Source organism: Eublepharis macularius, chromosome 4 (genome assembly GCF_028583425.1).
Source record: "Eublepharis macularius isolate TG4126 chromosome 4, MPM_Emac_v1.0, whole genome shotgun sequence".
NCBI lineage: Eukaryota > Metazoa > Chordata > Lepidosauria > Squamata > Eublepharidae > Eublepharis > Eublepharis macularius.
The window spans coordinates 168,018,713-168,036,700 of NC_072793.1; the positions used below are offsets into that span (position 1 = coordinate 168,018,713).

The following is a 17,988-nucleotide window of genomic DNA, read 5'->3' on the forward strand; positions in this document are numbered from 1 at the left end:
GTGAGCCGAGCTTGGACTCCGGTACTGCAGCTTAACACTCTGTGCCACAGAGCTCATAGCTACTCTTGTATTATTATATATCTCCCTTCCTGCTGGCCTATCCTGTAATATCTTCCTCTCTAGCTGAGTCTAGGGGTACTTTTGAAGATTGCCCAGGAGTTTCCATTGGTTCCAAAGGTGACAGCAAGATTGCTTATAGCGGGCATCCCTACCGTTTGAGCGGGTGGCAATTGCTGCTGGCTGGGATTTATTTAATTGCCTTATTTTGCAGGGCCAACCTAAACAGAGTTGCTTAGGACTGCCCTGTTACGCTGTTTATGAGGAATAAAGAGTCAAAGACCCTTGGAACGACAGGAAAAGTAGAATCTGAATGCTTTCCATAAATTTATTAAGAAAGAACAGGAATGGCTTCTCTGCCTTTTAAGTCCTGCTTCTATTTGTGTAGTGTGGGAAGAAGGATGCAGAACGAGACAGAACTTCAGCTCTGCTTTTCGGCTGTTCCTTCTTTCTCTCTCTGGGGCATTATCATAACAAGATCTAACTGCTCACAGTGCACAGGCCTCAGCTCCCCAATCGCTTACTCATCTGTAAGCCATATGGGCCTCATAACTGCAGCCTTACTTACCCAAACACCACGAAGCATCTGGGGAGAGACCATATCTATAATTGCTCATGGTTTAACATCTTGTGCACTTTTTTTGCTCTGGCAAATACCAATTAGAAATGCACCCACAGCTGAATACTGTGCCTACCCTGACAATTAATCTTTCCACTAACTGCAACCTGATGTCTCTTGGCCATTTTAATGAGTGTCACCCCTCCTCTTCCAATTAACTTAACATTAAAATTTCTAATAATCCCATTTTTGTTTAACCAATCCACACTAACAATTAGTTCTACAGGCCTGGGGAATCTTGATTGTCTCCCCTCACTCCTGGGACCTATTCCTAACAGCACAGCAAAGCAAATGTTCGTATCAACTGCCCCCCATGAGAGTAGCTTTTAACAGTTCTCTGATTCAAACCTTTTCTTTCAGTTATTAATAACTTAGAACTTATTTCAGGCAGCTGTTATTGTGTGCACAGTTTCAACAAAAACAATAGGCCATGGCTCTGAAACAAGAAGCACAAGCTTTTTTGCTGAGAGGAGGTGCATGAAGTACTAATTCTACCCCAGGAATTAAACTAAGGATGCCGTTCCCCTAGTCGGGGATGTCCCATCCTGAGCTCTCGTTGCCCACGACCACTCCAAGTGGTGGTGTTGTTTTTAAATGATGTCACAGGCACAATGATATCACTTCTGGGGAAAACAGTGGGTAATTCTAGGAATTGTCAGTTACCATAAAGTTTCCAGTGATTCTTAAAGCCATCCACCATCACTTCTGAGTTTTCCCTGGAAGTGACATCATTACACCAGTGATGCCACCCCCACCATATCTCCACCCCAACCGTACGTTAAACCATAGGTTAAACGGACTCATCTCTCCAAGGTTACGCCTCTCTCAAGCCATTGGTCAAAAACCCTTGATGCGAATCCAAGTGAAGTATATGCCCAGCATTTTTAAACAGACCACAACCACCACAAACTCGCTAACCCAGCACTGTGAATAAAGTTTTGGACTAGGAGTTCTTGCCACGGTGACTAGCACCAGGATCACACCTGCAAGTTCTCCACATTAACTGTGTTTATAAGTACAACAGGGGCCTAGTTCTGGTTGGGGCTGCAGATGAGGGGGTGGAGTGGCTCCTGCTTTCAGTGAGCTCTCTTTTCCAAACCTGAAACAGCTCGAAGAGAGGGAGCCCCCATCAGGGGGCTGCATGTGTACAGGACAAATAATGCCCTTTTGGGCCATTTTGGGTCTTAGGAAAACAGCATGGGGGACGGCAGAAGCCGCTCCTTCCCCCTCCCCCCGTGCTGTGTTTCAGATTTCTGTGATCCTAATCTTATTGAATTGCTTATTACATGTCTCTACTGGTTGCATTGACTCATATTGTATAATCTACCCTGAGTCTCAATAAGAAAGGGGGACTATAAATAAAGTAAATTAATAAATGGGCCCTGAGAGCTGAGTTCAAATCCCCACTCAGGGCCAAAGCACATGTAACAAAGGCCACAGGTCTCTATCCATTTGTAAGTGACACACCCTTCCCCTGGGAACTAACCCTTCAGCATTCCTCCCAGTTCTGCTAAGTGAAACCAGATTTTTATAAAGCATTAGGTGATAGACTGAATCCCATCTCCCTTTCTTGTGTACCTTTGATGTAGGCACAATTCACCATTACTATTAAGGACTGATGGAAAACCTCACTAGGTGACCATGGGCCAGTCATTGTCTCTTAGCCTAACCTACCCCCACCTGGTTGTTGGGAGGATAAAATGCAGACAGGGAAGAACTACGTGTACTTCTCTGGACTCCTTGGGGGGAATGGTGTAGCAGATTAATAACTCTCATTCTCCTTTATGCTAACAGTAAATCAAAGCAAAATTGTGCTACATTTTTCTCTCGCTCTTCCTCCAAGAAGCTCAGGGCAAGATACATGATTTTTCCCTTGTCACATATAGCCCTGTGGGGAGCACATATTACCAGAAGACCTACATGTGACATAATGGGGGCCCCACACTAGCATGCCATGTCTTTAAACATCTCTATAATTAAATAATATGAATCTTGGCCCTACAATTTATTTATGTCAGAACAAGCATTCGTGACTGAACGATTCTCCTTCTGGCTGGGATGTTCAATTGATATCTGTAAAATAATTGGGTCCTTTTGCACTGGGCCTCACCCTTGTGGTGGTCTGCACCCCCACAGAACACTTATAGAGCCAGAGGAGTTAGCCATGTTAGTCTGTAGTAGCAAAATCAAAAAGTCCAGTAGCACCTTTAAGACTACAGCGACCTTTAAATCTTTGATGGAATGTCCTGGTAGATTGAAGTGTTCTCCCACTGGTTTCTGGACGTTGCCATTTCTAATGTCAGATTTGTGTCCATTTATTCTTTTGTGTAGAGTTCCTGTAATTACAGGACCCAATGGCATCAACTACACTGTCTCTGGCTCTTACAGCTGCTCATCCTCCAATCTGATATATGCCCTCATGTGCCAACAATGTCCTTCTGCTCTGTACATTGGACAAACCAGCCAGCCTCTATGCAAAAGAACTGTGATTCTCGAAAGCTTATGCTACAATAAAATTGGTTAGTCTTAAAGGTGCTACTGGACTCTTTTTGATTTTACAGAACACTTATGTCACACTCTCTCCTCCCACATTTTATCTTCACAGCACTCCCGCGAGGTAAAAGTTATGCAGCTGTCCCAAGACCACTCATGAAGATTTCAGGGCAAATGGAATTTCAGCACAAGTCTTCCCAGTGTTCTAAATACACCACATGGAGAAGCAAAAACGGGGAAACAACTCCTCCTCAGGACTGTTTCAGCGTGTGAAAATGGCATGGGTGAGAGGCAGAAGCCTCTTCTTTTGGGTTCCATTTGGGAACCCAAATCTTTAAAACCTCGCACATCTTGTTTGGCCTTGCCTTTGGACGTGAGGGGAGTGGCAACCAGAGTCAGGGATTTTTCAGTGGTGACCCCTTCAAATTTAGAATGCCTTCCCATCTGAAGTTACCTTACCCTTCTATAGGTGTCAAGCCAAAACACTTCTTTTAGTTGAGAAGTTCCATAGGGTTCTTAACTATTTTTATGGATCCAGAGGATCCATAACTATTTTTATGGTCTACTTATAACCAGAGATCTGTTTTATGGATTTCATTTTACACAGCTGAATGTTGGGTTCTACTGTTTATTGTTTTTATTACTTGTTTTAATAGTTCGTCCAGTTGTTCTTATGATTTTATCGTGTATTTTTAAAGCAGGTCTCTGTACAGGTGACATAAATTTTCCAAATCAATTAAATAAAATATTGTGAGGGTGAGAAATAAAGTAGCCCCCCCTCTCCCATGACAGCACCCCCCCCCCAAACTGCAGACCCAGTGCGGCATTATCAGGGGGATAAAAGGAATGGAAAACTAACCACAGACCAATGTGGAATGTGCATGTCTACCTTGGGAACTAGATCACAGAGTGATAAAATGAAACTTGGAAAGAGAAGGTCAGTCCACAATAAATTTGGCAAACTTTGAAGAAGTACAATGAAAGTTTGCTAACTTCAGATCACTTGTTACCATTGCTTCTTTTGATAATGGCATCCTTCTTTTGAGAACAACGATTCCCAGAGAGAAGACGCAAAAGTAAGTTCCCTTCAGAGGGAACCCCCCTTACCCGATTCTGGGTCCTGGAATAACATCTCCCCTTTTTCTGAATGGAAAACTGGGTCAGGCTTTGGAATCAGAAGTCCCTCTTGGATAAGGAGAAAAGAGAATTACTGTTTCAAAAGTTCACAAAATGGGTACATTCAGACCTCACATTAAATAACAGTGTACACAAACCTGGCATGCTGAGAAGCTCAAACATGCCCCCCTCTCCTTTCCTCCCTTCTTCTACAGAGAATGAGAGAATCCTGGTTTAAAAGCAAACACCAGGCTGGGTTCTGTGAATGCATGTATGTAGGTTAACTCCATGGTTTGTAAACTTTTCTAAAGCACGACTAAGTTTGCCAATCTCCAGCTGTGGCCTGGAGATCTCCCAAAATTACAACAGATCACCATATTACAGAGTTACAGCGTTCAGTTCGCCTGGAGAAAATGGCAACTTTGAAGACTAGACTTTAGAGTATGATATTCCCGGGCTTTGCCCGTAAATCTCCAGGAATTTCCCAACTTGAAGCTGGCAACCCTAAGCAGAACTAACTTCTAAACTTACTGTACTTTTTGCTACCCATTTGCAAAGTAACTCCATGTTACTTTCCCCATCCTCAACACAAAATGAAAAAAATTCAGTTTCCACAGAACAAATTTATATATTTCTCTTGCATATTTAGTATTTATTAATATAGTATCACTAAACAACACGCTATATATTTCATAGCCAAAAAAGAAAAATGCTTCTTGAGTGAGAGGATGCGGAACTCAGGGCCACAAGAGTTGGCTGACTTCAAAGGAGGATCTAAATACATTCAAGGAAGATTCATCCATCAATAGCTGTTAGCCACGATTACTAAATGGAACCTCCACATTCAGAAGCAGTGTCCTTCTGAATATGAGCAACAAGAGCTCTGATCTCAGGGGCTTGCTTGTAGGCCTTCCAAGTGCATCTGGTTGTCCACTGTGTAAGACAAGATGCTGAACTAGACGGAACACGGACTGGATCCAGCAGGGCTGTTCTTTACAGCTTGGATCCTATGGTTTGTAAACTTTTGCAGCACAATTGGACAAAACTGCCATCTTCCCAACCTGCCCATTTCCACTGTGGTCTTCTCTGCCCAATGAAATTATGCCCCTGAGGATCAGTGGAGCCCCAGGAATATCAAGGGGGTTAAAGAGAAGGGCCACTGAGAGAGGAAGAAAGGATAATAATAACAACATTCGATTTATATACCGCCCTTCAGGATGACTTAACACCCACTCAGAGCGGTTTACAAAGTATGTTATTATCCCCACAACAACAAACACTCTGTGAGGTGGGTGGGGCTGAGAGGGCTCCTAGAAGCTGTGACTGACCCACGGTCACCCAGCAGGCTTCAAGTGGAGGAGTGGGGAATCAAACCTGGCTCTTCAGATTAGAGTCCCGCACTCCTAACCACTACACCAAACTGCCTCTCCATCCCTGCTCCTCTTATTTCATTAGAACAGGAGCATAGGATACAAGCCATAGTGCTCAAGAAGCTCAGGGCAGCCTACATGATTCCTCCTTTCCTGTTTCATCTTCACAATATCCCTGAAAGGTAGGATAGGTTGAAAGTAAATGATGAGCCCAAGGTCACCCAGAGTGCATCATGGCTGTATGGCTGTGGATAAGTGAACTTGTGTCCTCCCAAGCCTAGTCCAACACTCTAACCACTACACTGCTTTACATTGGCTGACTACAAATTGTACACAAAGGTCAGCCATTTTCTAGTTTTATATAAGTTGCTGGCTGGCATGGCGTTAAACTAAATGTCATTAAGTAATTGAGCTGTAAACAGCACTTTGCTGGTTCAAATCCCACTGCTGCCACAAGCCCAGTTAGTGGCTTTGCGTAAGTCATTCTTGTAGCCCAGCCCAGTTCCCTAGTTGCATTGTAAGAATAATGATAACACTGGTCTTGTTCACTGCTCTGAGCGGGCACTCATCTCTTCAGAAGAGCCATATATAAATAAACTATTATTATTATTATTATTATTATTAATTAAACTGAACTCAGTTAAAATCAAACCATTTATCTTCAAAAACGTTATACTAAAAGAAAGCCCCTTCTTTTAAAAAACTATGGAATTCATATGTATCCAACTTTTTTTACTGGAGCCTCTAAAATAGTTTCTGTCATTTGCAAAATGCAAGACAAAATTCTCAAAATTCAGAAGCCCTTATTTAAAAGAATTGAATTAAATACAAACTGACTTCTCACGCATGGAAAATATTTGCAGACTGCAGTGCAAACCTGTGCAGGATTACCCGGAAGTTGACCCTACAAAAAGCAATGGGCCTTATTCCAAAGTATGTGTACATAGAATTGCAGTCTTAAAATCCAATCCTGAGCAAAGTTATACCCTTCTAAACCCACTGACATTAATAGAAGGGCGAAACTCTGTTTAGACTGTGCTGTTAATTTCTCTTCACTCAAGGGATGGGAGGAGAAGGGGCATGTCTTAGTTGATTTAGGACTGGGATGTGATAGTGTCTTTGCCTACCTTCCTCCATTTCCCATATGTGTACTGGGAACAATCTAAGAAAAGCTATACAGCCCTATGCATACTGCCAACCACCTGAAACTATCCTATGCAAGAGTTATTCCTATCTAAGCCCACTGAAACCAAAAGGCTTAGAGCCAAAACACACGAGAAGAAATACCTAGGTTCAGCACGTGTTCTCTTACCTCAAGGTTTGCCGGGATCGGTAGGCGTCCTGGAAGCTTAAAGGTTAGCATTTACAGAGCAGCAGGAAGGGAAATACAGGCGCCTGTATTTCCCTTCCCCTTCCTGCTGCTCTGTAAATGCTAAACTTGTTCTCTTACCTCAAGGTTTGTTGGGAAGTGTAGGTGTCTTGGCAGCTTAAAGTTTAGCATTTACAGAGCAGCAGGAAGGGGAAGGGAAATACAGGCGCCTGTATGCTAAACTTTAAGCTTCCAGGATGCCTACAGATCCCAGCAAACCTTGAGGTAAGAGAACACGTGCTGAACCTAGGTATTTCTTCTCATGTGTTTTGGCTCTTAGACTGGAATAACTCTGCATAGGATTGTGCTGCAAAATGTTCTACGTATGTGTTGTCAAGTTGCAACTGACTTAGGCAACTCTCAGTAAGGGGTTTTTAGGCACGTGAGAAGCAGAAGTGGTTTGTCATTGTCCTCCTCTGCAGAGTCTTCCTTGGTGGTCCCCCATGCAAGTATGGACTCTGGTTAGCTTCAGAGACCTGACGAGATCGGGCTATACCATGCCACTCCACATCCCAAGCACTTCAAAGATTTCTGTAGATCATAAAGAGAGCAGCCCTAAGCAGGTCTATTATTCACTGGGGCTTTCTCCCAGGAAAGAGTTTTTAGGATTGCTGCCTAAATTAAGCAGATCCAGAATAGTTAGCCATGTTAGTGTGCAGTTGCAAAATAGTAAAGAGTCCAGTAGCACCTTTAAGACCAACTTTATTGTAGCATAAGCCCTCCAGAACCACAGTTTATGCTACAATAAAGTTGGTTAGTCTTAAAGGTGCTACTGGACTCTTTACTAAATTAAGCAGGTGCTTAAATTTTCCCCAGTAACACCAACAGGGCTTCAGCATGAACGGGTGGGGTCGTGGTTCAGTAGCAGGACATCTTGTTAGCATGCAGATGGTCTCCGGTTCAATCCCCGATAATAATAGGTCATAATAGGTGATGTGAAAGAAATTTGCTTGAGACCCTGTAGAGAGCCACTGCTGGTTTAAGTAGACAGCAGTGGCTCTGATGGGTCAAAGTTCTGATCTGGCAGAAGATAGCTTCATGTGTTTATGAATCACTTTGGCTGGATCGTAGCAATCGTCTGACATTGTGACGCACATTTTTTCCTCTCTACTAATTTAAAACGTGAACCCTGCATTCTCTGCCATAAAACAATGCCCTTAACAATAGCAAGAAGCATCTTTTCACTTGCTGTATTTATTGGCCTCAGCAGAAGCAATCTTTACCCAAAGATGCTGCATTCCCATAGATCTCTTCTTTGACTTGCCAGAACATGGTTCTCTGGCCCGAAGGTTCCAGAGACTGCTTGTCCTTGTCAAAAGAAATGTCCATCTCCTTGAAGCTCGCAGGTCCCTGAAAAAGGCAAACATTCTTTGCTCAGACCCCACCTCCATCACCCAAGAAACAACTTTCAGGCCTGTTTTATGCACGTGGAACGGTCATTTTTTTCTCCCTCACCTATGACTTTTGGGTCACCCTGTGAAATGGGTTGGCAGTGGGTTCCAGATTTATGGAGGACAGATCTCTCATTGGCTGTCAGCTACGACAAGTCCAATAGAGCCTCAGGGGTGATAAGCCAAATGCCACTGCCCATCAGATACTGAGAAGCAGTCAGTAGATGACAGCTGTTGCCAGTGGGCCTTCCTTGCAGGATTCCATGTGGCATCTGACTGGCCACAGTAGAAAGAGAAAATAGGCCACTGATCTGATATAACACAGCTTCTCTTATGAGGAAGCCCTGTAGCAGCAAAATGGCTAGCCCCACTTCAGACTGCAGGATTTTTTTTCCCTTCAGGGATCTGAATCTGGGTGTCCCAGATCCTAGTCCGACGCTGTAACCACTATACCACTCTGGCTCTCAGCACCCCATCTTAAGGTGTATTTTCCTTGTCCTCCATTCCTCAGAGAGGAGCTTTTGGCTGCTTAAGGAAGGTGGGGAAAAAGTCACTCAACCAACTTCTTCTACTGGATCCAACTGCCTGCTTATTTGTTTAGTCACCTAAACATTTATATCCTGCCTTTGTCTTATGTCTCAAGGCAGCTCACAACTCCAAGATTAAAAACAAGCAAAACAGAATAAAAACTCACTAACCACTTCCCCTCACCTGAAGCAGGAAATAACTAGGAGGTGGTGACCAAGAGCTTGTAGGACCTACCCATTCATTGAGGATAAGGTGTATTGGTTGAAAGAGCTAAACAGAGCCTCCATGGTCAGAGGCAGTGTACCTCTGAACATCAGCTGTTGGGAAGGAACAGCAGGGGCAGCACATGCCCTACTTGTAGGATTTGGGGAGGGTATCTGGATTTTCTCTGCCTTTTGCAAGAGACGCAGCCTCCACCTACCTCCGTCAGCCCTGTTTCCGCCATTTCTCGTTGCTCGGGAGGAAGTGAAGAACTGGAGTGACTCGGGAATGCTATTCCATTGGCTGTGAGGGAAGAAGGAAGAAGGAAGTTCAGGGCTGCAGGGGTGAAAGGGACAGTGTAATTTGTCTGCAAGAAAAAATGAAGCATTCCCACTTGTTCATACCACCCTCCCCAGATGCCGAGAATGGTACAGAGAAAAGTAATTTGGGTGGCTCCTCCCTAGTTATATAATTCCCTCATGCTGAAGCATTCTGGAATCTTTGTGAGACTTCATCCTTTTCTATTCCTACCAGGTGACATATGCAACGAAATCCTTACCTGGCAAACCCATCTCCCCATCCTCTTTCGGCTTTACATCCAGATAGGCCACACTCTGAGGAGGGTCTGGCAGAGGCCTCTCTGGCTCTAGGGAACTCCTGGCCACTTGCTGAATTGGTACCTGAATCAACAGCAAAGATGATCCAATTGAAGGCAAAGGGACACAGCCAGGAAGGTGAATGCTGGGATTTGGCTGAGCATAAGAGCAACACAGAAACCTTCACACTTTCACACTGCATTTTGTTAGCCAGATACCAGATACTATCGTTTCTTGTCGACATTATATACCCCAAGGTATACTGTTTCTGTATAAGGAGGCTCCATTTAGCTCTGATAGATAATAGATATTGACAAAGCAGGGGCCTATAAGGAATGACAAATGAGGGGGTATTCCATCCATTCTTCCCCTTCTTTTGGCTCTGCCCCTTTCCCCATTTGGTTCTTACTTTCCACTGACTTCTGCACTTCTTTTCTGCCTGCTACTACTCAGCGGGGCAGCAGGTGAAGAAAAATCACTAAAAAAACATCATTGTGCCATCACTTCTGGAAAATTTCTGGAAGTGACATCATACCGCAGATGTGCTCTCTGGGACTTGGCCCAAACACTGTGGTTTTCCCATAGAGTTTTGGCAAATCTATGATAATCAAAAATCTGCGGGGGCTGGGTGAGCAGGGTGGGGGAGATGAAGCGATGCTCCGGACGAGTGGGGGGAAAGGCAGAGTGATGCTAGGCTATGCAGCTCCGGGCTGCGTGGCTTCGGGCGGGGGCCAGGTGAGGGGGGGAGATGCAGCGATGGGCGCCCTGTCAGCTGACCTCTTCACTCGGCCCCCGCCCGAAGCTGCACCAGCAGCTAGCAGCAGCCAGGCGTCCTGTCTGCTGTGCGGGGAAGGGAGGGCAGGAGAGGGGCCCTTAAACCCCCCTCACACCCAGCGAAGCAGAAGGGGGGAGCCCAGCAAGAGCTCCACGCCTGCACTTCCCTCCCTGCCACTCTGTAAACATTCAACTTCAAGCTGCAAGGACGCCTACACTTTCCATCAAACCTAGAGGTAGGCAGACACATGTTGAACTCTCGTAACTTGTCACGTTTAGTTCGGCTCTCAGTTTCAGCTGTGGCAGATCCAGAATGTAGGTGCAAATCAGAACTGGAGAAAAAATGTCCTGTCCTTTTACTTTAAGAGGATTAATGAATGGAAATGGGCAGCTGAACGTTTTCATGACATGGAGGTCAATAATATCACCTGGAAAACAACATCCCTTTAAACCTCTGTTAAAGGGACAAGGCATTTTTCTCCAAGATTATCGGCAACCTTAGTTACAAGAAACAAGGCACACAAACATCTCATCCTTAAAGAGAAAACTGGTTAAGCAACTTGGTCTTACCTGCCACTTCCACATCTCAGCCTTTTGCTGATTCATCAGGAAATCCTCTACCAGGCTCAGAGCTTGGGCACCGTTGTCTGGTCCCCCTTCTCTGACCCAGCTCTGTAGCTCATGAGGTAGGATAGCCATGAACTGTTCTAGGATCAGCAGCTCTAGGATCTGTTCCTTGGTGTGTCTCTCTGGCCTCAGCCACTGATGACAAAGTTCTCGAAGCTGGCTGTAAACCCGACGTGGGTCATCTGCCTCCTGATAGCGGAATTGCCTGAAGTGCTGGCGCTGTGTCTCCATGCGCATGGCATTCCCTCGCAAGATGGCAGCCTTCACCTTCCCATAGTCCTCCCTGTCTCCAACTTCCAAATTGCAAAAGAACTGTATGACATCTCCGCTAAGTGCTGGCAGGATCCGGCTCACCCACTCTTCTCTTGGCCAGTGACAGGCTTCGGCGATTTGCTCGAAGGAGGACAAGAAAGTCTTGATGTTATCACACGGAGCGGGCTCCATTGGAAGCTGGTTCCTGCCTCCCCTGCGAGGATACTCCAGCCCCCTCAAGAAATCCTGGCATTGGATATCCCACAGATGTTGCTGACCCTTACATAATTCCTGGCCCGATACTCTCCACTCTGTCTGTTCCATCACACACTCTGGGAGACCCACCAAGGGAGGTTTTCCTTCTCCTTCCGCACTCCCTTCCACTTTGGGAAGGCCAGCAGGGCTCTGCCCTTCCATTTCCACCCTCAGATGTACGTAGCTGCCTGTTTTAGAACTGGTAACCTTGCTGATAGAGTAAGCTGAGTTGAAGCTTGAAACAGTCTTAGTTCTCGGTTGCTTTCAGCTGGCCAGGATGGAGGGATCTCCTTGAAAGGCAACACAGCAGAGATCAGAATTCTCCAGCACCGTTTCCTAGGGCCGTTATTGGTCTGCATTAAGGATGAAGTCTCTCTACATGAAAAAGACGCGCAAAAAGGAATGTGAAAACGCAAGCAAGCAATGCATTGCATGAAATGTACGCAGTCCCTGTTCTCTGATTTCTAAGTTTTAAAAAACATTTTAGTATCCCAAGTATATGATCACTTTATATCAGATCTTCTATGGTAGCTGGTGTGGTATAGAATGTCAGACCAGGATCTGGGAGACCCAGGTTCAAATCACATTGTGCCATGGAAGCTACAGTGGGGCCATTCAGTCTCATCTCCCTCACAGGGCTGCTGTTAGGATAAAATGGAGGAGGGGGCGATGATCTTGTAAGTTGCTTTGGGTCCCCATTGGGAGAAAAGCAGGATATAAATATCTAAATAAATATGACTTTAACATCAATATGACTGAAACATTAATATGTTTTTAACATTTTGTTCCGTTACTGCTGTGTTTTATTCAATTTTTTTCTTCAGGTTTGTCTGTGTATGTGTGTGTTTCTTACTGTGATTTATGTTTGTGGATGCGGATCCCTGAGTATGCTTTTCATATCTAGGAGCAGGGCTTTTTTTCAGCTGGAACGTGGTGGAACGGAGTTCCGGAACCTCTTGAAAATGGTCACATGGCTGGTGGCCCTACCCCGTGATCTCCAGACAGAGGGGAGAGTTTAAATTGCCCTCCTCATGCACGGAGGGCAATCTAAACTCCCCTCTGTCTGGAGGTCAGGGGGCGGGGCCACTAGCCATGTGACCATTTTCTCCGAGGGCAACCCACTGAGTTCCACCACCTCTTTTCCCAGAAAAAAAGCCCTGTCTAGGAGAGTCATTTGTTATGGTTTTTTAATAGGAATGTGCATTTTTTAGGATGCAGAAGGCGCCTTGGGAATGATCAGTTTAGAGTATGGGGAAGTTAGTTTCTAACCAACAGACAGACAAAAAAGTTAGTTTCATTCTGTAGTTTGTAACTTTGTTATTATATGCTATTTTTAAAGAAAAACTGCCTATAAGTCCTTTAACTAACAAAATGACAAAAAATGAATATCATCTTACTTACTATTATATCAATTTAAATTATCATCCTTTCTCAAAAGCTAAGAAGACAATTAAATCTTTGAAGAAAGGAACAACTGCTCATAAAATTCCTTATGTAAAATCAATACAAGACTTTTTAGTATTATCAAGAAACATAGATTACACTTCAAGACCAGACAAAACTTATTTATGTATTTACTTACATTACAGTCTAAAGCAGTTGCACTTTTCTATGTCCACTGATGCTGATGGACTTAACTGTGTTTAGCCAGCTCCAAGCTGAGAAATTCTTGGAGATTTGGAGGCAGAGCCTGGGGAGGGAAGAGTTTAGGGAGACAGGAAGCTCAGCAGGGATGTGATACCACAGAGTCCACCCCCCAAAAGCTTTCATTTCTTCCAGGGGAACTGGTCTCTTTAGTCTAAAGATCAATCGTAATTCCAGGAGAACTCCAGGTCCCCGCTGGAAGTTGGCAAGCTTATTAGGATTGCACTGTTACTTATTTATTAAATGATACAAAGCAGCTTGCAAGCTTTTGAGTTCTCAGGAATTCTTCATCATGCTGGAGACTAGGGTTGCCCCCCCTCTTATTTTCAAACTGGGGAGTGCTGTCCAGGCCAGGGGGGGGGCCTTCCGCTGACATCACTTCTTATTAAAATGAAAACAATGGAAGCTCTGTGGGGCCAAATTGTTCTAAAATATATTGCTATGTTTTGGACCAATTTGGCCATCATGAGCACCTGTTGCCTCTGTTTTAAACCAGAAATGACATCAGCAGAAGGGCCCCCTAGCCAGCCTTCCAACCCTTTCCCCCTCTGTCCGCCAGGTGAGCAGGGGCAGGGGGCAACAGGTGAGGGCGCAATCCCCAATAAAGAATGGACTCTATCCCTGGTAACAAATTCTGGGGAGAGGGGTGACAATTAAATTAGGTTGTTACAGCAAACATCATAAAGTTGACAGTGGTTCATCCTGTACTGATTTAGACACCAAGTAGGTGTCTAGAGACTTGAAGTGAACAAGCCTAGAGACTTGAAGGGAACCAGCATGGTGAAGTGGTTAGAGGGCTAGACCACAACTGGGGAGACCCAAGCTCAAGCCCTCTAGCTGCTGTTAACCTTACAAATTCCATGCCTGTATTATACTTTACCATGTACACGTGACTTAAAACTGATTCTAAGGTGCTTTTCAGGAAGGCAGTGCTGTGCAGTAGCTAGAGTTTCAGACTAGGATGGGGAGGCTCAGGTTTGAATCTTTGCTCAGCCATGAAGCTTGCTAGGTGACCCCAGCCAGTTACTATTATTGGCCTAACCTATCTCACAGATGGGTAGCTGTGATTGTGTGTAGCAGAAGAGCAAGATTTGGGTCCAGTAGCAGCTGAAAGACCAACTAGATTTCCAGGGTATGAGCTTTCCAGAGTCAAAACTCCCCAGGGATAAAATGGAGAAGGGAAACCTGCATGAATGCCTGAGTGGGAGGTGTCAGGGCTTGTCGCTGCTGCCGCTGGGCAGGGCGCCGGCTGGGCCGGCCCTGACATCAGAGGGGCACCAGGGATGCTGCAGGACCCTGCTCTGTGGAAGGAAGGCGGTATACCTCACCCTGACTCCCTCTCAATCCACTCGCTGGCCTGCTCTACCTGGCCTGCTTACCCCCTGTGTCCTCCATCATCTCCTCCTCCCAGAACTTTCCTCCAAGCCTCCATTCTTGCACTGCTCTCACTCCACACCATCCTTACTCACACCCACCACCTCAGAGCTCTTCCTAGCCACCTTATATAGGTTTTCCTTTCCCCGCCCCGCCCTCCTTCTAGGCTTGTTCCCTCTCCTGATTTGGCCCAGCTGTGCCTTCCCTCAGGTGTTTCCCTCCTACCACTAATCCCTTCTTGGCTTCCTTGCCTTGCTGGCAGGGTGGGGTTGAATGTGAGCCATCCCCAGCTGAGGTCTCCTTGGCCTTGCTCATGAGGAGCTGCCCCAGTAGGCCTTTGAGCTGCTGAGCTTGCCTGGCCTTGCTCAGGAGGAGATGCCCCAGCCGGCTTCTGTGCTGCCTGCTCATTGATGCTGGGCGGGGCTGCCCATCTCCTCCCCCAGAATGCCTGTGGCAGCTCCACCTGGAGGGGCTTGGCTCCCAGCAACTCCTGAGCCAGGCTGCAGTCCTCTAGCCGGGGTGTGGCTCTGGGCTGTAGTGGCTGCTTCTCCTCCTTGGCTGGTAAGGGCTCTGTTTGGGCTGCTGCTGGGCCCCTATTCCCCCTGCCTTGGCCCTTTTCCTCTGTCCTGCTTAGCCCCCTCTCTTCCCCCTGGAGGGTGGGACTGGCTGTTCTCTCCCTGCTCTCTCCAGCCCTCTGAGGCTTGGGCCTTCCGCCCCTTCCCCCTGGAGTAGGCAGGTTCTGGACCTGGTTGCTGGCTGGGGTGGTAGGGCCGCTGCCTCCCGTTTGCCTGCCACTGCTCCCTCCTGGCAAGTCTGGGGGCTGGGACTCAGACCCCAGACAGGGGGAATCTTTTTATTTATTTATTTTAAAAAAGCATTTCTAACCAGCTTTTCTCCCTGCTCGGGAATAAACCTGAAGAACAAAACCTGGAAAAACAAATAAACCAAAGGAATAAATATTCTAACGTCTTATGCTAAGAAAAAATTAACAAGCCCCCAAAGGTAAAAATATGGGTCAAATAGGGAAAAGTGGGGAAAACCCAAAATGTGAATGGAAGTGCAAGGGGGGAACCTGCTTCCCCACCAGTGTCCAAGCTGGGGCAAACTTGTGTAAGTGTCTGACCAGTAATTTGCCAGGGGCTAGGGAAAGTTTGGAGCAGATGGATTTGTGCTGTGTTGGAGGAAAGGAAGTCATCCTTGAGTTATGATCAGGGGAAGAAGGTCTTGCTTACTCTTATTTCTCTCTTCAAAATGCTGCAAGGCATCGCTGGGCGCCTGACAGAGAAGCCAGCAGGTCTTTGCCCTGAGGAGTTTACAATCTGAAATCCTCCATGAGAGAGACAGACAGCAGAGGGGGCCGGAGGCGGAGATTAACAGCAGAGAGGGTGCACATTTTGGGGAGGGGGTGTTGGCATAGGGCGTGTTCCAAAGGCTTTGTGGAAAAGGTGGGTTTTAAGGCAGGCTCGGAAGGAACACCGGGCGGCATCAGGCAGGTGATCCGAGAGGCAGATCGAGACATGAGGGGCAGCCAGTGTTTTTTTGGGGGGGAGGGGGGGAGAATTGCAGGAAAACCCTCACGCATGCTGCAAAGACCCCCCACCCACTTTTAGATCTCCCCCTGCCTTATTCCATAAAGGGGGCCCTGGACTAGCTGCACAGACCGCTTCCCCACTTCAGATTTGAGAAGCGGCTACAGAACATCTCCCTTCTCCTCCGCCTCCCTCCCGCCGTTTGCCTCCCTCCCCTGGACCCCCATCTTTCTTGGCACAAAGCCCCCCCCCCAAGCGCTCACCTCTCCCGCAGCCATTCAAAAGCCTCCCTCCAAGAGGAGAGGGGGGGCTTCCCTACACCGCCATCCCCACTTCCCTTCTCAAATTTCTCCAGAAGCCAGGGTTTAACCCTTTCGAGCATGGTCAGGCGAGGAGAGCTAAACGAGGCTTTGCTATTCCCGCTGGGCCTCAGACATTACCAAGCAGACTTTCCTAAAAACAAAATTTTTAAAAATGGCAAGATTCTCCCTGGCAATGGTCGGGCCAGCAAGACTCAAAACAAACCTTGAGCACGTTTGCCAATTATTTTATTTTATTTTATTTTATTTTATTTTATTTTATTTTATTTTATTTTATTTTATTTTATTTTATTGGTGCAGTTTTCTGCAAGAAAGTTGTCAGAACTGCTTTGCTGGGTCAAATCGAAGGTCCATCTAGTCCAGCATTCTGTTTCCAGTCAAGCTGGGCACAAATGTTTTCATCTCCGGCACTTAATATACAAGAATATACTACCACCGTACATTTATCAACTATGACTAGGGCTGATGATTGCTCATCCTTTGTGAATTTGTCCATCCCTTTAAAATGCCTTTTCCCGTTAGTAGCCGAACAAATCTGGTGGTGTTGAGTTCCATGTATGTGGAAATGGAACAAGCAATTATTTTATTATTATGTGAGCTGACTTTAAGGATGAGAAGGTAGTGTGGTATAGCCTGATTTGATCACATCTTGGCTGCTTAAGCAGGGTTGATCTAAGAGCGGGACTACAAGTAACAAAAGGCACAGGTTGGACACTTGTCAGCTTCCCTCAAGTTTTGATGGGCAACGTAGGCAGCTTGGAAGAATGTTGGACAAGTGACAGTTGAACAGTCGATTGGACAGCAGTCAGACAGCCAAGCTGCGAGACCAGGATGCCTACATTTCCCATCAAAACTTGAGGGAAGCTGACAAGTGTCCAACCTGTGCCTTTTGTCACTTGTAGTTCCACTCTAGGTCAGAATCTTGGATGGGAGGCCATCAGGGAAGACTGAGGGTGCTATGTAGAGGAAGGCAGTTGTATCATATGCTTCTCACTTAACTTGAAAGCCCCCTGTTGGGGTCACCATATGGTGGCTGTAACTTGATGGCACATAATTTGACTTTTATTGCAATTATGCTCAATAAACAACAATAATAATTTCCCCATTAGTAGCCATAGCCAAATATTGACAACATATTCATGCCCAAAACTATCCTCTGACTTTGCTAATATGACACATTTTTAAGGGTCTCTTGCTTCCTTACCAGGGGCCTGTGTTTTCTGAGCTGGAGGCAGGTCCAGATTACAACGGGCGTTTCTATTTTCAGAGATCCTGCACAGCCTTTTCTTCTCTGTCTCTTCTCTGTGACTTTAGCCTGACCCAAAATCTTGTTTTGCACCAGGGAACCTCTGGTAATGCAGAATCTTTCCTCTGCTCCACTTTAAACAACTACAAACTCTCCAGAAGCATCTATTCAAATCTTTATTTTCTTTGTATGGGCTTCTGCTGCTACTTGCGTAACATCTACCCACC

The 17,988-nt window shown here is 45.8% G+C and overlaps 1 protein-coding gene across 1 annotated transcript in view; it reads right to left on the bottom strand.

Annotated features, from left to right (window-relative positions):
* The window catches only part of LOC129327789 (zinc finger protein 665-like), a 32,740-nt gene extending 20,930 nt beyond the window's left edge, over positions 1-11,810 (bottom strand). Inside the window, exons 1-5 of the mRNA XM_054976543.1 lie at positions 11,085-11,810; positions 9,704-9,824; positions 9,365-9,447; positions 8,248-8,374; positions 4,277-4,354 (exon numbers count right to left, since the gene is read on the bottom strand). Of these exons, the coding sequence (XP_054832518.1) occupies positions 4,277-4,354; positions 8,248-8,374; positions 9,365-9,447; positions 9,704-9,824; positions 11,085-11,810 (1,135 nt within the window). The remainder of the gene's footprint in view (positions 1-4,276; positions 4,355-8,247; positions 8,375-9,364; positions 9,448-9,703; positions 9,825-11,084) is intronic.
* Positions 11,811-17,988: the final 6,178 nt, after the last annotated feature.